Below are 23,041 nucleotides of genomic sequence, written 5' to 3'. Positions count from 1 at the left end.
TGAGAAATACAACGTAATACTTACCAGGAAAGGTTAAAGAATCTTAACATGTCGAGAGGAAAGACATGACAGAGGGGATATGATAGAAACACTCAAATACACGAAGGAAATCAACACAGTAAAGGAGGAGAGGATATATATTTATATATAGAAAAATTACTACAAGGTGTCAGAGTGTTACATTAGAGGGGCAAAGGTTTAAAAGTAACATCAGGAAGTATTACTTTACTGAAAGAGTAGTGGATGCATGGAATAGCCTCCCTGCAGAAGTGGTAGCGGCAAATACAGTGAAGGAGTTTAAAGGGGTACTCCGGTGCTTAGACATCTTATCCCCTATCCAAAGGATAGGGGATAAGATGCCTGATCGCGGGAGTCCCACCGCTGGGGACCCCTGGGATCATGCACGCGGCACCCAGTTTGTAATCAGTCCCTGGAGTGTGTTCGCTAAAGGGCGGGCGGCGTGTAACGTCACGTCCCCGCCCCTGTGTGATGTCACGCTCCGCCCCTCAATGCAAGCCTACGGGAGGGGGCGTGATAGCTGTCACACCCCCTCCCATAGGCTTGCATTGAGAGGCGGAGGGGGCGTGACGTCACACGCTGCCCGCCCTGTAGTCGCCGGTAATCAGTCCTGGAGCGAACACGCTCTGGGGACTGATTACAAACGGGGTGCCGTGTGCATGATCCCGGGGGTCCCCAGCGGCGGGACTCCCGTGATCAGGCATCTTATCCCCTATCCTTTGGATAGGGGATAAGATGTCTAAGCACCGGAGTACCCCTTTAAGCATGCATGGGATAAGCATAAGGCTATCCTTCATATAAGATAGTACCAGGGACTATTGATAGGATTCAGATTATTGGACAGACTAGATGGGCCAAATGGTCCTTATCTGCTGACTCAATCCCTTTTTATATTTTCAATTTCTTTTGACTCCACTTCTGTTTGGCTAAAATGGCATTTTTACAAGAGCGCTACTGTGTGTGTGTGTGATGGCAACTTTTAAAAGGGTACTCCACTGAATTGTTTTATCTCTCCATTATGCCTGGGCTACAAAAAATAGCAAACTTTAACTCCCCTTCCGTCGCTCCTCCTGTATATGACCGTGCCATATACATCTCATTGCGTTTTTTTTTTTAAGCTAAAAACGCTGCGTTCAGATGTTAGCTGAGAGTTTTTTTTTTTTTTTGTTTTGTTTTGTTGTTTTGTCTATGAAATGCCGGTGGTTATGGTCATAGGTCACAGACTGCTATCCCTTCTAGGACAGCTCTCTGTACAGGAAATTACATTGGGAGCTCTCAGAGTAAAATTCAGACATACTTCCTGTTTACCTCGACCAGTTTGTGTTGTGTCTTGTATACTAATGTATGATCATGTCTGTTTCCAGTATTGAACAACTCAGATAAAAAGCAAACTACTACCAGACTATGTAGATCGCTATCTCCATAACCAAAAGCATCACATGTACGTTGGCATCTTCATTTTTCCTATGCTTCCTAATGAGATTATATAAAATCATTTATAATGCAGTGCTCCCGGGGTAAGATATTGTGAGGGACTATCTCACAAGTTCCCAATAGACCACAGCTTGATATCTCATATAATGTGCTTCTGTAGAGTCACATGTGACAGCAATATGGCAGAAGTGTTTTTTTTTATTTTTCTGGCATAAAATGTACTTTCACATGAGTTTGCCGTGCCATCTTGCAGGAGATGAGGTTGCAAGAGGTCAAATAGGTAGAGTCGGTGCAGTGCAAAGAAATTGTTTTGCAATAAAAAACTATATTATATTTATTTGAAAATAAGGATACATTTATTAATAAATCTTTAGCAAAAGCATACATGGTAAATGCAGAAATCATGGCAGGAGAAACCGTAATTAAAGGAGTAGTCTACTGCAGACTATTCCCACTCCGTTGTTCCCAGGCTGGAAAAAAAAAATAGAAAACAAACTTTCACTCACCTTCCTGCGTTCCCCCAGAGCAATGCTCCGGGGGAACGCAGGAAGGAGAGTGAAAGTTTGTTTTTATGTTTTTTTTTTTTTTTTTTCAGCCCGGGCACAACAGAGTGGGAATAGTCAGCAGTAGACTACTCCTTTAAATAACGGAAACTGAGGAAGGAGAGGGGAGGCGATAGTTTCATTGGAAAATAACTTTACTAGCAATCAAACGTTATTACACATAGATACGTTGTATTGTGACGCAGTGCAGGCTAAGAAACGGCATACAATAAATTTAATACAATTACCATACATAGCATGACAGTACAAACCACATGCTACACTAACATTCCCGCACACTTTATGAAGCAAATTTAAAGAATAAAGCATTACAGAAAATGATAAAGATAGATTATAATGTACTTACATTGTAAGTTCTGCAGCCATCTGTTTGCGGTCCAGATCTATCCCATCTAATGCTCAGTAGTTCTGGGAGGTAGACACTGTCTACTTCCATTGAAAGGCATTAGGTGACCATTTCGGGCCCAATATACCAGCATTTATTCAAGAGGCAACAAGAGGTGTTCCGTACTACTGTGCCCTGAGTCGACCTACTCAGCATTCCGAATATGTATGAGTTTATTGCAAGCAGTAAATGTTAAAGGGGTACTCTGGTGGAAAACATATTTATTTATTTTTAAATCAACTGGTGCCAGAAAGTTAAACAGATTTGTAAATGACTTCTATTTAAAAATCTTAATCCTTCCAGTACTTATCAGCCGTTGTATACAACAGAGGAAATTCTTTTCTTTTTGGATTCATTTTCTGTCTGTCCACAGTGCTCTCTGCTGACACCTCTTTCCATTTTTAGGAACTGTCCAGAGCAGCATATGTTTGCTATGGGGATTTTCTCCTACTCTGGACAGTTCCTGACATGGACAGAGGTGTCAGCAGAGAGCACTGTGGACAGACTGAAATGAAATTCAAAAAGAAAAGAATTTCCTCTGTGGTATACGGCCGCTAATAAGTACTGGAAGGATTAAGATTACACCGAAGTACCCCTTTAAGAGCAAGTGTATCGGAACCTTTGTTCACCACCAATTTTCCCTACACAAATGGACACCTTATATCAATGCGATATAGCTAAGACCCGTGGCACTCCAGTCTGTTGTAAAAATGTGGAGGTGTGTTTTATTCCATCATACAGCAGATATAAATGCGATGTTCCAACTGCATAACACAGTCCTCCTCAAGCAAGTAATGCAGTTGAAATGATGCATTTTTATCTCCTGTATGATGGAATAAAACATGTTTTTACCATGGCTTGAAGGGCTGCGGGTCTTCTTTGTATATACATTGGCCCATGATCAAGTACTGGTTTTTCTTCATTAAAGGGGTACTCCGGTAGAAAACTTTTTTTTTTTTTTTTTAAATGAACTGGTGCCAGAAAGTTAAACAGATTTGTAAATGACTTAATCTTAATCCTTCCAGTACTACTTAGCTGCTGAATACTACAGAGGAAATTCTTTTCTTTTTGGAACACACAGCTCTCTGCTGACATCACGAGCACAGTGCTCTCTGCTGACATCTCTGTCCATTTTAGGAACTGTCCAGAGCAGCCTATGATTTCTATGGGGATTTTTCTCCTACTCTGGACAGAGATGTCAGCAGAGAGCCCTGTGTTCCGAAAAGAAAATAATTTCCTCTGTAGTATTCAGCAGCTAATAAGTACTGGCAGGATTAAGATTTTTTAATGGAAGTCATTTACAAATCTGTTTAACTTTCTGGCACCAGTTGATAAAAAAATAAAATAAAATAAAAAGTTTCCACCGGAGTACCCCTTAATAGTACCTTTTCCACCTTGGAGTAGATATATACATAGAAGTCTTGAAAATGTTGTTGAATAGTATTCTAAAGCTTTAACTAACCTTGTGTAACTTTTCAGGCATTCGTCGGATAAAGTAGCAAAGTTAGAGAGTCAGGTAGAGACTTACAAGAAGAAGCTTGAAGATCTGGGTGATCTACGAAGGCAGGTGAAACTGCTAGAAGAAAAAAACACCATGTACATGCAAAATACCGTCAGCTTGGAGGAGGAACTCAGGAAAGCAAATGCTGCTCGGAGTCAGCTGGAGACCTACAAGAGACAGGTACACTTCAGTCTAGAAGGCTTTGAGGTCATTATGTTTTTGCTATTCATTTCCCTTCTTATACAATGTGGACACATTTCCTAACAGGTTGTGGAGCTTCAGAATAGACTTTCTGAAGAATCGAAGAAAGCTGACAAATTGGACTTTGAGTACAAGAGATTAAAAGAAAAAATTGACAGCTTACAAAAAGAGAAGGACGTAAGTATTTTTAGCCATGATCTAGAAGCAGGGGAACCGTATCAATGATAGCATAACAACCAAAGCCTAAGGGAATCTGACAGTAGTTTTGCCCATATGAACCTGCTACTACTGGTGATTTTTATCACAACAGTATTTTTGTTTTTGTCGACTATATTGCATTGTTTATTGCACTGTATATGACTGGTGGCGTTCTCTAGGTGCACTGCCTTCATCTGCCCGGCAGGTCCGGTAAGAATTGCTCTAATCAATATGCATAGGAAGGTAATGCATATTTATGAGGAGGTGTTCTTATTAGGCCTTCCAGGTAGATGTGGCAATGCATCCAGGGACTAAGGAATGTCCCGAATTTGAAAGTGACACTCTGAATGGATTCCATCTTTCCAACAGATCGCAATCCTAATTCATCCATGGCCGTGAGCACTGAATTGTACAAAGCTGTGATACACATAGAAAAAAATCTCTGTATTTAACACATATGAAAGTACAGTTGGGCACTGTTGTGCCCAACTGTACTTTCATATGTGTTAAATACAGAAATGTTTTTCTATGTACAAAGCATTGTTACATTGTAGGTATTGCTTCCAAAAGCAAATAAATATGTGGTAGCCCTTGGGGGGTATAGTGTAGTTGGGGTGTTGCTTTAGAATATAAGGTTTTAATCTAACCCCTGTCACTCGTGACACCAGGGTGAGGGTTAATACGCTGAGGCAAATCTCCGGCCTATTGCCACCCTTCCCAGAAATGATAGGTGCGTGCTTAAATGAATGAAGGTCCACAATAGAGATGAACTTGAACTTGTATAAACTTTACTGAAGTACTTGTGGTACATCCAATTAACAGCAACAGTCTTAGTAATACAGTCTCTTTGTAGTACGGCAGTGATTGACAGATGCTGAGGACCATTGACCTATCCAAAGAGTTATTAGATTTAGGATTTTTGCAGAGATCCGTCTGGATTTTGGGGAATATTTAGGTTCGGTGATCTTGCTGAGGTAATAGGGATTGAGATAACTCACAGTTCTGTATAGATGGCTGTTGCCGCAAGGCTTAGGCCTGGTTACTGCTGATGACAGCTGCGCAGATCCGTCCTCATCAGCAGCCCACGAGGAAAGAGAGCTGGTAATGGCCGCCACTCCCTTATATGGGCAGGGCTGTTTTGGATTGGTCCGTGTCAGCTGTCACTCACCGTTACAAAGCATGGTGGGTGAACACGTCACGGGGACCTCCAAAGGTCCTTAAGCAAAACCATAGAGTTTCTACCTGATCACGTGACCCGCAGGTCCTGCTACACTCCGTACAGGTAAATAACCAAATATATACAGTTTCTATACCTATAGCTATACAAATATCACCACTATATATCTACTGACTAAGTGAGAGGTGACAAGGGGAAGACTAAACAAGAGGGACCCCGACGTCCTAGGGACTCTGGCTATGGGGACCTCTATACAGGTAACGTATAGGATACAGTACCGGGACACCACAAATACAAAATACAGTGCTGCACAGAGATTATATACAATACAGAGAGTAAGCCCATGGTTTAATACTATGAAGTCATATAGGCTCTGTGGCACCATGCAGGCTCTTTGCGCATGAAGTCTTTGACCTAACACGTTATTTTTGTTTTCTTATAAAATAGAGGCTAAGATCAGAAAGAGATTCTCTTAAAGAAACTATAGAAGAGCTAAGATGTGTACAGGCTCAAGAAGGGCAGCTTACTACAGCAGGTAACCTTTAATGGTTCTTCCATAGTATAGAGGCTCCATTATTAGAACACTACAATCTTACTTTTCTGGTAAAAGGGTTTTATTTTTCATATCTCTCTCTCTGTATTCCTCTTTGACAGGGTTAATGCCATTAGGGAACCAGGAACCGGCAGATAGCTTAGCTGCGGAAATTATCACGCCTGAAATAAAGTAAGTGGAGCATAATCTTATATGATGATGTTTTTCCCTGTCTTAGACTGCTTTCATACTGTGAAAAGTACCCATTATATAACGCCCATTATAAAATAGCGGGCGATCGCGGGGTTAAACGGCCATTGGAAAATCCCTAACATATGTTAGAAAATCCCATTATAGTCTATGGGATTTTCTAATAGCCGTTTTAACCCGTTACCGCCCGTTATTAATATCTGACGTTATTTTGTGACGGAAGATAGTAGCGGGAGAAATAGTGCATGCTCTATTTCTTCCGTTCAATCGCCCATTACAAAATAATGTCCGTTATTAATATTTGGCTATAACGGGTTAAAACGGCTATTAGAAAAATGCCATAGACTATAATGGGATTTTCTAACATATGTTAGGGATTTTCCAATGGCGGTTTAACCCCGCGATCTCCCGCTATTTTATAACGGGTGTTATAGAACGGGTACTTTTCACAGTGTGAAAGCAGCCTTATGGGAAGCAGTGTGTCTTATGCTGTCCAAAGAAGGGTTTACCAAATGAAGAGTTAGGTACATTCACACGTACAGGATCTGCTGCATATTTTGTGCAGCTAAAATCAGGAGAAGGATCAGGAAATTTTTGGGGAAAGTTCAGCTATTTTGGGGTTTGATCTGCACAAAACTTCTGCATCAATTCCGCCTCCAACTCATTTCATCAGGAAAAATCCTATTGACTTCAGTAGGCTTTTACTAGCTGATTCCACCAGAAGAATAAACATGTTCGGTCTTCAGCTGAAATTCAATTCCATGACAGGATTTAATCTTCATTAGTTTACTGGCGCAGAATAACCCAAGCAAAATTCCTCATCAATTCCTTATTGTGAACATACCCTAACATCTGACTTCTTAGATTTATTTCTGACTTGGCCTACACTAAGGCCATGTTTTGCACTATGGAATTTCTGCGCCAAATGTTTGAAAATTCCGCTTGGAAATTCCAGTGTAGCAGAGTCCCATTGCTGGCAATGTGATTCCGCTGCACAGTGCACACTGCAGAGCTTGTGAGGAAGACTTTCCGCCTTGAAAATCTGCTCTAAAAATTCTGCCAGAACATTGAACTTGTTGTTCTGTGCTGGCAGACACTGCCGTCTATGGATACAGCAATATCTGCGAGGTTCTAGCGCCAATTCTGGCCTAGCTGGTCCCACTCTGAATCTCCTACCGGAAATAAAAGTGCTAGTTCTTGGGCTGCACAATAAGTAGGCCTAGGGCACGCTTATTTATACTTAGCAGAAACATATAGTAGTCACTGGCACCCTTTTAACTTACATTCCTTTTAAATTTAAGGTTTCAGATTCTGTCACTGCATCTAGTTTCTGTTCCTTAAGCAATCTCTTTATTTGTTGCAACTTAATTGCTATTGTGATATTCAGCATATGATCCCTGATTCTGTATTTTAATGGGATATTCCTATTTGAAGCATGTATGGCATGTTCCATTTCTGGGACCCTTATGTATCTGGAGAATGTGGATTACATTTAATAGAGAGAGAGATTCGCTGAAAAGCAGTCGCCTCACCCTTGTTTTCAATTATAAAAGCATCTTTTGGGCTGTTTGAGTGAGGGTATGTTCACCCCAAGGAATTGAATAGAAATAATTTCGGTCAGGGATTTTTTTATTTTATTTTATTTATTTTTTTTGCCATTTACTCCCTTCTACAGATTTTCCACACAAATTCTGTGCAAAACTCATTTTCTCAGAGAAATTAAAAAAAAACCTTTTGACTTGAATGGGCTTTTACTCGTGGATTCCGCCAAAAGAATGAACATGTTCTGTCTTCAGGTGGAACATAATTCAGCATCGGAATTCTGCTAGCAGAAACTCCTCAGTGTGAACAGGGCAGCGGAAAGTCCATAAAAGTCAATGGAACTTTCATTGTTTGATGATTTGGAGTGGAATTACTCAAGTGAATTCCTCTTTAATTACTCCGTGTGAACATACCCTTAAAGGGCTCCACCATGTTTGTGGTTTTGTTCTGTTTTGTATTTTGTTTGTTTATTTTTTTGGCTAAGGGACCTTTCGTTCATGTAAGGATTGTCCAAAATGAAACCCCGTTAAAGGGGTACTCCGCCCCTAGACATCCTTTGGATAGGGGATAAGATGTTCAGAACGCCAGGTGGCTTCAGAACACTGGGTTTGGGCGACTGTGGTCATGAAGTCACAGCGCGCCCCCTCATAACGTCACACTACCTCCATTCAGGTCTATGGGAGGTGGGTGTGATGGCCATCATGCCCCCTCCCATAGACCTGAATAGAGAGGGCATGGCTTGACATCCATATCACGGCTGCCCGAATCCAGCTTTCAAAAGATAATGTTCAGAACGCCAGGTGGCTTCATGGAAATCGCAGGGGTGGGGGAGGTCCCAGCGGCCGAACCCCTTGTGATCAGACATCTTATCCCCTATCTTTTGGATAGAGGATAAGATAAGATGTCTAGGGGCAGAGTACCCCTTTAAGATAAACCATGAAACAAATGCCCTATATTCATAGCCTGCTGTAATTCAGTAGATTGTATTTTGTGTATGTACAGAATGCTAACAATTTTGGGTGGTGGGGGTTATTTTAATTTTGGAAATGTAATGAATGTTCTAGAGGGGGCTGTCTGATAAGCTGCCTACACGATACAGCAATGAACTTAATTGGAAAGTCACGCAGAAATTAAGAAGCGGCAACTCCTCATAATGTGTTTCTTCTCAAGGGAGAAGCTGATTCGCCTCCAGCATGAAAATAAGATGTTAAAAATTAATCAAGAAGGATCAGACAATGAGAAAATCACTCTGTTACAGAGCCTGCTCGATGATGCAAACACGCGGAAAAATGAGCTGGAGACAGAGAACAGGTGTGAAAAGCCATATGCTGCTTTGTTGTTGCCTTCAGACAGTGATTCCTGCCAGCTTGGCTTTCTTTTCCTGCTGCATGATCTACAATATGAGAGAAAACCTAACATACAGTTATTATGTATATATTAACATTTCTGGGCACATGGTACTAGCTGTAGTTTATATATAGGTGGTGCAATAGTTTTAATCTGCTTAACACAGTATTTGCCAACCAAGGTGCCTCCAGCTGTTGCAAAACTACAACTCCCAGAATTCCTGGACAGCCGTTGTAGTTTTGTAACAGCTGGAGGCACCCTGGTTGGGAAACGCTGACTTAACAGCATACAGTCAATGTTTTGTACTAATGGGACCTATCTGACACATTCCTTGCTGTCTGGAGGGCAGATAGAGTAGTCTTTACTGCTACACTGTGGCTAGATTTACTTAAACTGTCTAATTCAGTCTTTCCTAACCTGTGTGCCACCAGGTGTTTCAAAACTACAACTCCCAGCAGGCTAAGAAATGCCGCACAAAAGGTCCACTCAGCTGACGAATGCGTATTTGATTGATTGATGGTTTGCTGGCCCTTTTAGGGTAGGGTCCTACACAGCGCATCCAGTGTATATTCGACACTGCACACTCTACTGCCCATCCCTAGAGTGTGCCTCCAGCTGTTTTTCCCCCGTGTCTTGCTCACAGCAGCAATCCACTGCTACCTGCAGACACAGGGAGCTGTGAGTTGCGTGTGCACATGGGTAGTGTGCTCCAGAGATCGTGGCTGCTCTCAGCCTAGCCCAGGGGAGCAGGAGGAGCGGCCACTATATCTGGAGAGCTGTGCATCGCGCGCGACTCTCCCCTCCCTCTCGGTCTGGATTGCTGCTGCGCTTACTCTAGGGACAGGCAGTAGCGCTTCCGCAGAGTCAAATACGCAGCGGATGCATTACGTGTGACCTTACCTTTACATGGGCCTGTTATTAGGATCAAGAGTTCCTAGGAAGGCTCCTTTGCCCGATAAAAAGCCCAAGTAAAATGCCCTTTAGACAGTGCAAACTTGCAAAACTCTTCAGAATTCTCACACAATATTCGGCTGACTGCTAAATACAGCATCTGTTCTTTACTACAGAATCGTATGCCCAAATTTTGTTGCACTAAGCCCCCTTTCTGAAACTATGGCCCTTTACCACCAGGATGAATAAAAAGGTTGTGACCTTAGGTTGAGTGTCTGAAACTCATAATAAAAGTATTTTATGGTGTTTATTTTTTATTTTTTGCATATTGTCTCAGAGTTCTGGTGCAGTTGCAAAAGTAAGTCTAGGCTGGTGCAAAAGCATAGAAATCTGGTATAGCCCTGTATTATTTTCGTTGCCTCAATATCACGTCTCCAGCTGTACAATCCTGTCTCCTGTCATCTGTACAGTGGTCCCTCAACATACGATGGTAATCCGTTCCAAACGGACCATCGTTTGTTGAAACCATCGCATGTTGAAGGATCCGTGCTATGTAAAGTATAGGACAGTGGTCTACAACGGCTGTCCGGGCATGCTGGGTGTTGTAGTTTTGCAACATCTGGAGGTCCGCAGGTTGAAAACCACTGTCAAAGGTAGTTGTACTCACCTTTCCCCGCCGCTCCAGACCGTCACCGCTGCCCTGGATGTCGCCTTCCATCGCTGTTGCCGTGTCCCCGAGGTGTCCCCGTCGCTCCGGCAAGACCTCTGCTTCCCCGGCATCCTCGCTCTCACGCCGCCGCCATCACGTCACTACGGGTGCGCAGCGACGTGATGATGACGATGGAGAGCGCCGACGATGCAGGGGATCCCGAAGAGGACGCGCCCGAGCCCCGAGGACAGGTAAGTGATCGTCAGCGGACCACAAGGGGCACCGTAAACGGCTATCCGGTGGCAGCTGAAGCAGTCTGCGCTGCAGGATAGCCGTTTATGCGATGGCCCCGACATACAAAAGCATCGTATGTTGATGCTGCCTTCAACATGCGATGGACGCTGAGAGGGCATCACATGTTGAAATTATCGTAGGTCGGGGGGTCACTGTAATGTTCTTCTTTGGAAAAGCAAATAGATCTATCCTTGATTTATAGTGATGTGATTTATATTCCACCCCCTTTTTACCTTTTTTCTAGACTTGTAAATCAGAGACTGATAGAAGTACAGTCACAGGTGGAAGAATTACAGAAGTCCTTACAAGATCAAGGAGCAAAGGCAGAAGATGTAGGTGGTCACAGGCTGGAGTTATTGTATTCATGTCCTAATACATTGCTTGCTGGCTTCTTACACTTGCTTTCTGTTGTACATTACATACAACTCTGTGCAGCTTAAGGTATATCCACCTTGTCAGCTTCACTTTAGACCTGTATAGATATAGTTGAGGGGCTTTTTGAATCCATGACTTCCGTTCAGTCACCCTAAGTTATAGCCTTTGTTATATTTCGGAGCTGCAGTCATTGTAATGGGAAAAATCTGTAAATCCATATCAGGAGTTTTTTTTACATCTTATATAGAAGGCTCCCAGATCATACACCAAATCTATTCATAGGACACTATTTACTGGTGCTAAACCAAGAGTCTCCTTTTGGCCCATACATATATATGTATGTAAATAAATATATAATATATTTTTTTCTTCTCTTCCAATGTCTGCTGTGCTTTCATATACAGAGGCATTTCAAAATGAAAGTATATTGCATGGTATATGTTTTAATGTTGGAGCCTATGTGAAGTATGGCAATGTAAGCCTATATAGAGTTATACATCTGTGGGCCCTTGCACACTACATAAATTCTACTCTGAATCGTCTGCAGAAGCCTCTGGTGGAATCGGTGCTTAATGGCCACACTGGCATTAAGCGCCGTAACGTTGATTTCCGGGTGGCGTTCCACTGTGTGTACAGTTCAGCAAAATCCCATTAAGATCAATGGGATTCTTCTGAGAGTTAAGCGGAATTTCCTGTTGGAGGTATACATCAAGAGAGTGTTTCCCAACCAGGGTGCCTCCAGCTGTTGCAAAACTACAAGTTTGGGAGTTGTAGTTTTGCAATAGCTGGAGGCACCCTAGTTGGGAAACACTGCATCAAGACATTCTCTCAATGTATTCCTCTGGGGGCTGGATCAATCATAGGGTAAACTAGGAAATGATGCCAAATTCACGTGCAGACTCTTGCACCACAAGAGTCTGCTCTATGACCTTGCACTGCAAGCATAGCGATGCAGGTACAAGCGTTAAAAATGCTGACCCCCTTCGACTAGATGATCAGCAGGGGTGTCAGGTGTCTTACCCCTGCTAATATAGAATAGATGGCCTATCCTTAGTTCTTTATTGACCTATGGTCCAACTGTTTGACTTATTTTACCAATTGTTATACAGCCTTAACCCCAAAAAATTGAATGGTATGTGTTGAAGATTGTTTAAGAGGCATTATATATTTTTTGTGCCTATCTCGCCCTCTACTGGTGGACATAAACATTTCATGCATTCAGCTGTAATAATTTTCTTTTGCTTGATCTTCTTTACAATGCTTCTTTTGATTGGACTTTTCACAAGGCAATAGTAAGTATAGGTTTATGATTAAATGCAGTAAAATGATATAATTTTTATATTTATTATTCTTTTTATTTAATTTATAATTTGTTTATTGGGGAAGATCATCCGTGACTTATTAAAACCCAACCCTCTTCGCAATCCTAATGATATCTTATCAATACTACATTGTATGCGATCATAGAAAGTTCTTTATTATCCTGTTAACACTATAAGGGTAGGGTCACACATGCTGTATTTTGCTGTGTATATTGAAGTCAATGGGTTGCAAAATACCCAGCCAATTTTCTTCCCATTGACTTACGCAGCAGCAAAGTTGGCATGTGTGACCCTACTCTAAAGATGAATGTCTAAAGGAGAATTCCAGACACACAGGATAAGTAGCTGATCACGGGCAGTCAGACCACTGGGACCCCGCGCTATCTCCCGGATGGGACTCTGCTCTTAGTGAGGAGCGCATGCTTGACCACACTGCACATACTCCATTTATTTCTATGTGAGACTCGAGTACAGCATTCGGGCATCTTGGGTGCCCGAACGGAAATGAATGGAGCGTGTGCCATCTACCGGTGACAGCCGGGATCCCAGCGGTCGGACCTCCTGCAATGAGCTACTTATCCACAATCCTGTGGATAGGTGATAGGTTTGTTTTGGCTGAAGTTTTCCTTTAGGTTTTATCAGCAGATTCTCTGGACACTGTCTAGAAAAGTTAATCAATAGTTTTGATAGTTCACCTAAATATTGGCTTTATAGCTGTGTTTTTTTTTAAATTCTTTTTTAGTCACTTCTCTTAAAAAAGAAGCTTGAGGAACATCTGTAAGTATATTATCAATCCAAAACGAAGTTTTGTATAAAGTTATTACTGTGAGGCACTTTTTTATTTTGTGGCTCAAAAATGTCTTTTTTTCTAGGCAAAAAAATAGACAGGTGTGTTTTTTTTGTTTTGTTTTTGCATTTAGACTGTTATTTGGCCCTTTTTTTTTGTTTCAAAATACATATGTAGTCTGGCACAAAATCAGCCAAATAAAGGCCCCGGTGCTTAGTTTTATAATTATAGCCATGGCAATTTAAACTCTATGTGCACAAAGACCTGCTGTGAATTGAATTCATCTGATTTAAAAAAAAAAAAAAAATTTTAAGGAACAAAACATCCATTTATCGGCTATTTTATATCCAAAAAACTTAATGTGAAGATAGTCTTTGACTTTATAATATTTGAGGCATTGATGAACTGGTCACCTTAGTATTTGAGTAGAGCATACACTATGGCTGTGTTCATTTGTCGGAATGTCAGCACGTAGAATCTCTGTGCGGACAATCCTACATATTGCGGGGCGCCGGCATAACCTGCCAAGGACTGCACAAGAATGCGTCGTCTCATAGACTGCTTTGCATTCCGTGCAGAGTCCACACAAAGAATGAACAAGTTCATTCTTTGTGCGGACACAGATAATGGAATTTTCATCTTGAAACATCTGGCACAGATATTCCGCCGTATGCCCAGCGCAGCAGAATCCCGTTGAATTCAACAGGACTCTGCTGAAGCCAGATTACAATGCAGAATCCGGCAATGGAAATTCTGACATGTAAACATGGCCTAAGTGTATTCACCAGAATTGTTCATTAATAGTGTTGTAAGGTGGATAGATTGCTCTCAAAACACCACACTTGAATATGTAGTGTTCTGTGTACTTTCAGTAGCATCCTCACCTTATTAATGCAATATATAAAAAAGAGAAAACCATAAAACTAAGTACAGGTAATCTCCTTGTAGTAGTTCATGTTCGCTAGATTTCAGTGTTTGGATAGTGCTTTTGAAAATTCTATGTGTTTCCAACTGTTTTGTCTGTATGAATGCAGAGAGAAGCTTCATGAAGCCAACAATGAATTACAGAAGAAACGTGCAATCATTGAAGATTTGGAGCCTCGATACAACAATAGCTGTAAGTTTTTAGTTTCTTTATTGGGGAACATTATAAAATCCACAAATAAAATTAAATTTATTTGAAAACATTAATTCAGTAGACAATGTAAACAGCAAACAATGTATTCTGTGTACAAAATGCATTGTGCTTATGTATCTACTATCCCTCTAAGGTCTGGTTTATGTTGAATAGTAGAATGTCATAATGGGAATGATTTATAAAAATAGTACAGAGTAAAACTAGAGTAGTCTGCTATTCCAGCCCACATTCATAAGGCACCACTACTCCAGTTTTCTCTTGCACCTGCCCTGGTATTATTCCCATATGAAACTAAACCTGATAAAATTATATTTGGAATGTTTGAGAGAGAGAGAGAGAGAGAGAGTGTGCTGTGTATTTTTCATTTTTATTTAATTTTTTTACCCTGTTTTAAAAAAATTTAAAAAATGTATTTTGTTGATATTAGCACAGGGCTTGAATATTAAAGTTTGCTTCCCTGGATTGGGATTTTTTTGCCATTCTTCTCTGCAAATCATCTTAAAAGAAAATGATCAATACACTGGGTTATAATCTGGGTGAACAGGAGTTATAACTTAAAATATTCCTTAGGTCCGGAGATATGTCCCTTTAGGCTCTGACAGGTTCTCTCTGGATATGTTCTATTAAGTTTCAAGTCAGGGCTCTGGCTGGGTTGCTCAAGGACATTCACGGAGTTGTCCATAGGCCACTCCTATGTTGTCTTGGCTGTGTGTTTAGAATCAATGGGGGAGATTTATCAAAACCGGTTCAGAGGGAAAGTTGCTGAGCTGCCCATAGCAACCAATCAGATTTCATTCATTTTTTAAAAGGCCTCTAAAGAATGAAAGAAGTGATCTGATTGGTTGCTATGGGCAACTCAGCAAGTTTTCCTCTGGACAGTTTTGATAAATCTCCCCCATTGATGGGAATTTATCAAACAATTTAGACAACTTTTTTTCTTCTAAATTTGTTGCAGGAAAAGTCGCAAGCTGGTCCCGTGCAACTTTTCCTGCGACTTTTCATTTAGACTGTTTAGTCTTTATGACCACAAAGTGATCTGATTTAGATCCCTTTGTGCAGTGGTCACTAATTTATCATGTGCGACTTTTCTGTGAAAAGTCGCAAAAAAGTCACACGGACCAGATGTAGAAGAAATCACAGGGCAATTAAACCCTGCCCTATATCACTCCATGCGACAATTGTATTAAGGTCCATGCGACTTTTTATACAATTGTTACAAGGCCCGCCACTGCTCTGTGAAATTTAACCAGAGCTGTTCAGCATTTATCAAAGTCTGTGCACCATTTGATAAATTTGGCGCACGGACACCACTTTCCCGGCAACTTTTTTTTGCTCTAAAGTGAGCAAAAGGCAAGTTCACATTTAATAAATGCCCTTCATTGTCTTGTTGAAAGGTGAACCTGTGGTCTAGTCTGAAGTCTAGAGCACTCTGGATCAGGGTTTTATTAGGAATATCCCTGTTCTTTGCTCAATTTAGTTTTCCTCTTTCCCTCTTCCCTCTACCACGACCAGTCTCCCTGTCCCAGCTGATAAAAACATCCCCCACAGCATGATACTGCCACCACCATGTGTCACTGTAGGGTATGGTATTGGGCAGGTGATGAGCAAGTGCCTGGTTTCCTCCAGATAATTGAGGAGAAGCTGCTTCTTGTTCATTCATTCAGGTTGTGGAGTGCAGCAGTGCTGGTTGACCTTCTGTCCAGAGGAAAAGATGAACAGTTGCCCATAGCAACCAATGAGGTCGCTTCTTTCATTTTTGAAAAAGCCTCTGAAAAATGAAAAAAAAACAATAGCAATCTGACTGGTTGCTAAGGGCAACTCTGCAACTTTTCCTTCGGACAGGTTTTGATTCCTCTCCCCCAAAATGTTTGCAGCTCAGCCAGAGTGACCTTTTGGGTTCTTGGTCACCTTTGACCAAGGTCCTTCTCCCCTGATTAATAGGTTTAGGGTTGTCAGCTCTAGGAAGAGTCCAGGTTGTTCCAAATTTTTCCACTTTAAGTATTACAAACACCACTGTGCTCTTGGGAACTTTTAGTGCTGCAGATTTTTTTCTTATCTAAAACTGTGCCTCCACACAATCTTCAGAGGAACTTGGAAAAATAACCTTTGTAGATGGAGTTGCGGCTCCTTCAGAATGACGAAATGGGACCAAAGTAAGGTATAAGGTTCACAGTGGAACCATTTTTATTGGTAAGATAAAATAAAAAACATGCGATGACGTGTTTCGGGAGGATCCCTCCCTTCCTCTGATCAGGATACCATACAGTGAATGAGCTTCCATATAAATACATAAAAAACGCCAAATTACAGGTAGGTTGGGGTTATATGCTTGTTACTACTTCTCTAAGGTGAGCAGCCATCTTTATGGTTCCTGTCCAGCTCTGGACCACTCTTAGCTCCTGTTACCAAGGGTAATACACCAGGCGCCGGTACCGGTCCCTCCATTTTTTTCTCCCTAACAGATTCCTCACAATCTTGTCTTTGAACTCTACGGGCAGTTCTTCGCACCTCATGGCTTGGTTTTTGCTCTGATATGCATTCTCAACTGTGAAACATTATATAGACAGGGCTGTGTCTTTCTATCTCATGTCTAATCACCTGAATTTACCACAGTTGACTCCCACCAAGGTGTAGAAACATCTCAGACATGATCTAGAGGAATTAATTTCAGGTGTCAGAAGTATTCAAACCCTTTACAAAGTCCATTTGATGATTTACTTTTCCCTTTTGAATACATTTGCACACATTTCTAACATTTTCTGTTTTGACTTTGTCATTATGAGGTATGGACTGTGGAATGATGACAAAAAGCTTGATTTATTATTTTTTTTATTTTATCACACGCCATAACAACATGGCAAAATGTGAACAAGTGAGGGGTCTGAAGACTTTTCGATTGCACTGTATATATATTAAAAAGCTGCTGCAGTGGGCGGTTGTCCTTGTCTGTCTAAAGCCATGATTATAATGGCAGCTGCTTGCCTAGAAATCAGGAATATAATAGGAGATATGTTGCTTAGTTTGTGACTATTTGCATTTTGTTTAATTCAAGCTAATCCCTTTTTACTAATAAAAATTACACAATAAAGTTTTGTTCAATGGCTTTCAAAGTATGTTGTCCTGCTGTAGTTGCGGGCACGACCTCTTTATAGTTAGGTATAATGACACAGAATGTCAATGTAGAAAAATAAACCAGCTCACCGCCTATGAATGTTTCTTGATGAGAAGAGACCTCAGATGATGTAGGAAGCACGAAATACAGATCCAAGCTGCAAATCTTGGTATAAACAGTATCCAAAAACGAAAAAGTGCAAAAAAAAAATTGCAAAAATCCATTAAATCCAAAATTTATTAAATCATATTAAAATGATACCCAAAAAAATAGTGAGATATAAAAGCAAGCAGAAACGTCGACACGTTTCGAACCATATGGTTCTTAATCATGGCACCATGAATGAATGGAAGGGAGCGTGACTTTAAGATTGTACTAGACAGGTTTAGCTACCCATAGGGACTCAGGTCTACAAATAACTTGGTAACCTGAACTACATCCCTGTGGTCACTCAAGGCTGTACATGGGGAGAGAATACAGTTAATTGTTCCTGCTGTTACTTACAGCTCCCCTCTCCCCCATTCTCTACACACTGAGCCAAAAAGGAAAACTTTGCATCCTCCACCCTGACAAGTGATTCTTCCTAAATATTGCAACTAGCTTGGATACTTGTACCAGTTGACAGCTATATGTTCTGTTCATGCCATGTTTTAATATTGTTTCGTATTGCATATGTCCCTGGCAATGAATAGGGTTAAAGGGGTACTCCGGTGAAAAACTTTTTTTTTTTTTGTTAAATCAACTGGTGCCAGAAAGTTAAACAGATTTGTAAATTACTTCTATTAAAAAAATCTTAATCCTTCCCGTACTTATTAGCTGCTGAATACTACAGCAGAAATTATGTTCTTTCTGAAACACAGAACTGTCTGCTGACATCACAAAAATGATGAACAAAAATGGACAGAGATGTCAGCAGAGAGCACTGGGCTCATGATGTCAGCAGACAGCTCTGTGTTTCAAACAGAAAAGAATTTCCACTGTAGTATTCAGCAGCTAATAAGTACAGGAAGGATTAAGATTTTTTAATAGAAGTAATTTACAAATCTGTTTAACTTTCTGGCACCAGTTGATTTTTCACCGACGTACCCCTTTAACCCTTTAAGGACCCAGCCAATTTTCACTGTAGGACCCGGCCATTTTTTGCACATCTGACCACTGTCACTTTAAGCATTAATAACTCTGGGATGCTTTTACCTTTCATTCTGATTCCGAGAAAGTTTTTTCGTGACATATTCTACTTTAACATAGAGGTACAATTTTGTGGTAACTTGCATCCTTTCTTGGTGAAAAATCCCCAAATTTGATGAAAATTTAGCATTTTTCTATCTTTGAAGCTCTCTGCTTGTAAGGAAAATGGATATTCCAAATAAAAAATTTTTTTGATTCACATATACAATATGTCTACTTTATGTCTGCATCATAAAATTGATGAGTTTTTACTTTTGGAAGACACCAGAGGGCTTCAAAGTTCAGCAGCAATTTTCCAATTTTTCACAAAATTTTCAAACTCACTATTTTTCAGGGACCAGTTCAGGTTGGAAGTGGATTTGAAGGGTCTTCATATTAGAAATACCCCACAAATGACCCCATTATAAAAACTGCACCCCTTAAAGTATTCATAATGTCATTCAGTCAGCATTTTAACCCTTTAGGTATCTCACAGGAATAGCAGCAAAGTGAAGGAGAAAATTCACAATCTTAATTTTTTACACTCGCATGTTATTGTAGACCCAATTTTTGAATTTTTACAAGGGGTAAAAGGAGAAAATGTATACTTCTATTTGTAGCCCAATTTCTCTCGAGTAAGCACATACCTCATATGTCTATGTTAATTGTTCGGCGGGCGCAGTAGAGGGCTCAGACGCGAAGGAGCGACAAGGGGATTTTGGAGAGTACGTTTTTCTGAAATGGTTTTTGGGGGGCATGTTGCCTTTAGGAAGCCCCTATGGTGCCAGAACAGCAAAAAAAAAAAACACATGCCATACCATTTTGGAACCTAGACCCCTTGGGGAACGTAAGAAGGAATAAAGTGAGCCTTAATACCCCCCAGGGTTTCACGACTTTTGCATATGTAAAAAAAAAAATTTTTTTTTTCTCTAAAATGTGTGCTTCCCCCCCAAAGGAGCGCCATTGAGCTTTTGGGAAAAAAATAGTTTGGAATGGAAGTCAGGGGCCGTGTACTTTTACAAAGCCCCCCCCCCGTGGTGCCAGAACAGTGGACCCCCCCCCCCCCACATGTGACCCTATTTTAGAAACTAAACCCCTCACAGAATTTAATAAGGGGTGCAGTGAGTATTTACACCCCACTGGCGTTTGACAGATCTTTGGAACAGTGGGCTGTGCAAATGAAAAATTAAATTTTTCATTTTCACGGACCACTGTTCCAAAAATCTGTCAGACACCTGTGGGGCGTAAATGCTCACTGTATCCCTTATTATATTACGTGAGGGGTGTAGTTTCCAAAATGGGATCACATGTGGGTATTTATTTTTTTGCGTTTATGTCAGAACCGCTGTAATATCAGCCACCCCTGTGCAAATCACAAATTTAGGCCTCAAATGTACATAGTGCGCTCTCACTCCTGAGCCTTGCTGTGCGCCCGCAGAGCATTTTACGCCTAGATATGGGGTATTTCTGTACTCAGGAGAAATTGCGTTACAAATTTTGGGGGTCTTTTTTTCTTTTTAATGCTTGTGAAAATAAAAAGTATAGGGCAACACCAGCATGTTTAGTGTAAATTTTTTTTTTTTTTTTTACACTAACAAGCTGGTGTAGCCCCAACTTCTCCTTTTAATAAGGGGTAAAAGGAGAAAACGCCCCCCAAAATTTGTAGTGCAATTTCTCCCGAGTACGGAGATACCCCATATATGGCCCTAAACTGTTTCCTTGAAATATGACAGGGCTCCAAAGTGAGAGAGCTCCATGCACATTTGAGGACTAAATTAGGGATCGCATAGGATGGACATAGGGGTATTATACGCCAGTGATTCCCAAACAGAGTGCCTAAATTCCCAGCATGCCTGGACAGTCAGTGGTGTCCGTAAATGCTGGGAGTTGTTGTTTTGCAACAGCTGGAGGCTCCGTTTTGGAAACACTGCCATACAATACGGTTTTAATTTTTATTGGGGGGGGGGGGGGGGAGACAGTGTAAGGGGTGTATATGTAGTGTTTTACTCTTTATTAGGTGGTAGTGTAGTGTAGTGTTTTTAGGGTACATTCGCACAGACGTGTTACGGTGAGTTTCCCGCTAGGAGTTTGAGCTGCAGTGAAAAATTTGCCACAGCCCAAACTTGAAGGAGGAAACTTACTGTAAACCTGCCTGTGTGAATGTACCCTGTACATTCACATGGGGGGGGGGGGGGCAAACCTCCAGCTGTTTCAAAACTACAACTCCCAGCATGTACTGACAGACCGTGCATGCTGGGAGTTGTACTTTTGCAACAGCTGGAGACACACTGGTTGGAAAACCTTCAGTTAGGTTCTGTTACCTAACTCAGTATTTTCCAACCAGTCTGCCTCCAGCTGTTGCAAAACTACAACTTCCAGCATGTACTGATCGCCGAAGGGCATGCTGGGAGATGTAGCTATGCAATAGCTGGAGGTGCGCAACTACAACTCCCAGCATGCCGAGACAGCTGATTGCTGTTTGGACATGCTGGGATTTGCAGTTTTGCAACATCTGGAGGGCTACAGTTTTAGAGAACACTGCAAAGTGATCTCCAAACTGTGGTCCTCCAGCTGTTGCAAAACTACAATTCCCAGCATGCCCAGACAGCAAACAGTTGTTTGGGCATGCTAGGAGTTGTAGTTTTGCAAGATCTGGAGGGCTACAGTTTAGGGACCACTATATAGTGGTTTCAAACTGTAGCCCTCCAGCTGTTGCAAAACTACATATTCCAGCATGCCCAAACAGCTGTCTGGGCATGCTGGGAGTTGTAGTTTTGCAACATCTGGAGGGCTACAGTTAGAGACCACTGTATAATGGTCTTAAATTGTACCCTCCAGATGTTGCTAGGCGACTCACCAGCTTCCGTCGGATCCAGCCGCACGTCATCGCCGCTCGACGATCTTTGTCGGCCGCAGCCTCCATCGCCCACCCGGATCGGTAAGTGGATCTTCGGCACCGGTCCCCGTCGTTTCCCCGTCCTGCCCCGCCTATTGTGGGAGGGCAGGAAGGGGAAAACGAAAGTAACCCCCCCCCCCCCCCGCCCTCGATCTGCTATTGGTGGTCGCGTCTAGACCACCAATAGCAGGGATAGGAGGGGTGGCACCCGTGCCACCTCACTCCTATCACTTCAGGGGGATCCTGGGTGTCTTAAACAACCGCGATCCCCCTTATATTCCGGGTCACCAGGTCACTATAGACCCATAATGACCCGTAATTGCGCAAATCGCAAGTGTGAATTCACTTGCGATTTGCTGCGATCGCCGACATGGGGGGGGGGGGGGTCTGATGACCCCCCTGGTCATTTGCACGGGATGCCTGCTGAATGATTTCAGCAGGCATCCCAGTCCGATCTCCGCCCGGCACACGGCGGGGACCGGAACTGCCCATGACGTAACTGTACGTCATGGATCCTTAAGACCCAGGGTGTCGGGACGTAACGTTACGTCATGGGTCCTGAACGGGTTAATGGCAAATTTACTGTTTGCAAATTTACTGTTGATTTTCATTGTTCTGTTTTAACATAAGAGCGGGACAATGAAAATATTGGTGTCTGATCCCAAACACAGATTGCTCATTGAGGGTCCATTCTATTTCTGTCATGGTGTGCGGAATTATATTGGAGAAATTACAAAACCTCAAATGCAGATATGTATACAGCTTTAGAAATGGGCACCTATAGGGGCTGCGGTCGAATTGGCATTACTACCGATTGTCAGGTACACCGATCATGTAATCCCATGCATCTATTGAGTTGCTATTTCCTTTTGCTCCCCAAAGGCACGGTGCAGAATTTATTGTTATAGTGGCAATCTATGTTTGCTGCTCAACCGATCTTGTTAGTCATCTAATAGTTGGTGTAATGTAGTTGCTTTTATGGGATCCCATTGAGGTGATGCCTGCATAACCCATGTATACTGTTTTTTTTTTTATCTTTTTGTTTTTTTTAAAGTACAGTGCCTTGTGAAAGTATTCAGCCCCCTTGAACTTTTTGACCTTTTGCCACATTTCGTGCTTCAAACATAAAGATATAAAACTGTATTTTTTGTGAAGAATCAACAACAAGTGGGACACTTGTGGGAAATTTATTGGATATTTCAAACTTTTTTAACAAATAAAAAATGGAAAATTTGTGCGTGCAAAATTATTCAGCCCCCTTAAGTTAATACTTTGTAGCGCCACCTTTTGCTGCCATTACAG

The 23,041-nt window shown here is 41.6% G+C and overlaps 1 protein-coding gene across 2 annotated transcripts in view; it reads left to right on the top strand.

Moving 5' to 3' along the window:
• The window catches only part of HOOK3 (hook microtubule tethering protein 3), a 119,997-nt gene that overhangs the window by 82,151 nt on the left and 14,805 nt on the right, over positions 1-23,041 (top strand). For both annotated transcript variants that reach the window (XM_056518236.1, XM_056518237.1), the window contains exons 11-18: positions 3,880-4,081; positions 4,169-4,279; positions 5,925-6,012; positions 6,132-6,201; positions 8,932-9,072; positions 11,187-11,274; positions 13,382-13,416; positions 14,461-14,543. In XM_056518236.1, coding sequence (XP_056374211.1) covers positions 3,880-4,081; positions 4,169-4,279; positions 5,925-6,012; positions 6,132-6,201; positions 8,932-9,072; positions 11,187-11,274; positions 13,382-13,416; positions 14,461-14,543 — 818 coding nt within the window. The remainder of the gene's footprint in view (positions 1-3,879; positions 4,082-4,168; positions 4,280-5,924; positions 6,013-6,131; positions 6,202-8,931; positions 9,073-11,186; positions 11,275-13,381; positions 13,417-14,460; positions 14,544-23,041) is intronic.

Source organism: Hyla sarda, chromosome 1 (assembly GCF_029499605.1).
Source record: "Hyla sarda isolate aHylSar1 chromosome 1, aHylSar1.hap1, whole genome shotgun sequence".
NCBI lineage: Eukaryota > Metazoa > Chordata > Amphibia > Anura > Hylidae > Hyla > Hyla sarda.
This window is presented reverse-complemented; position numbering and strand designations above follow the sequence as displayed.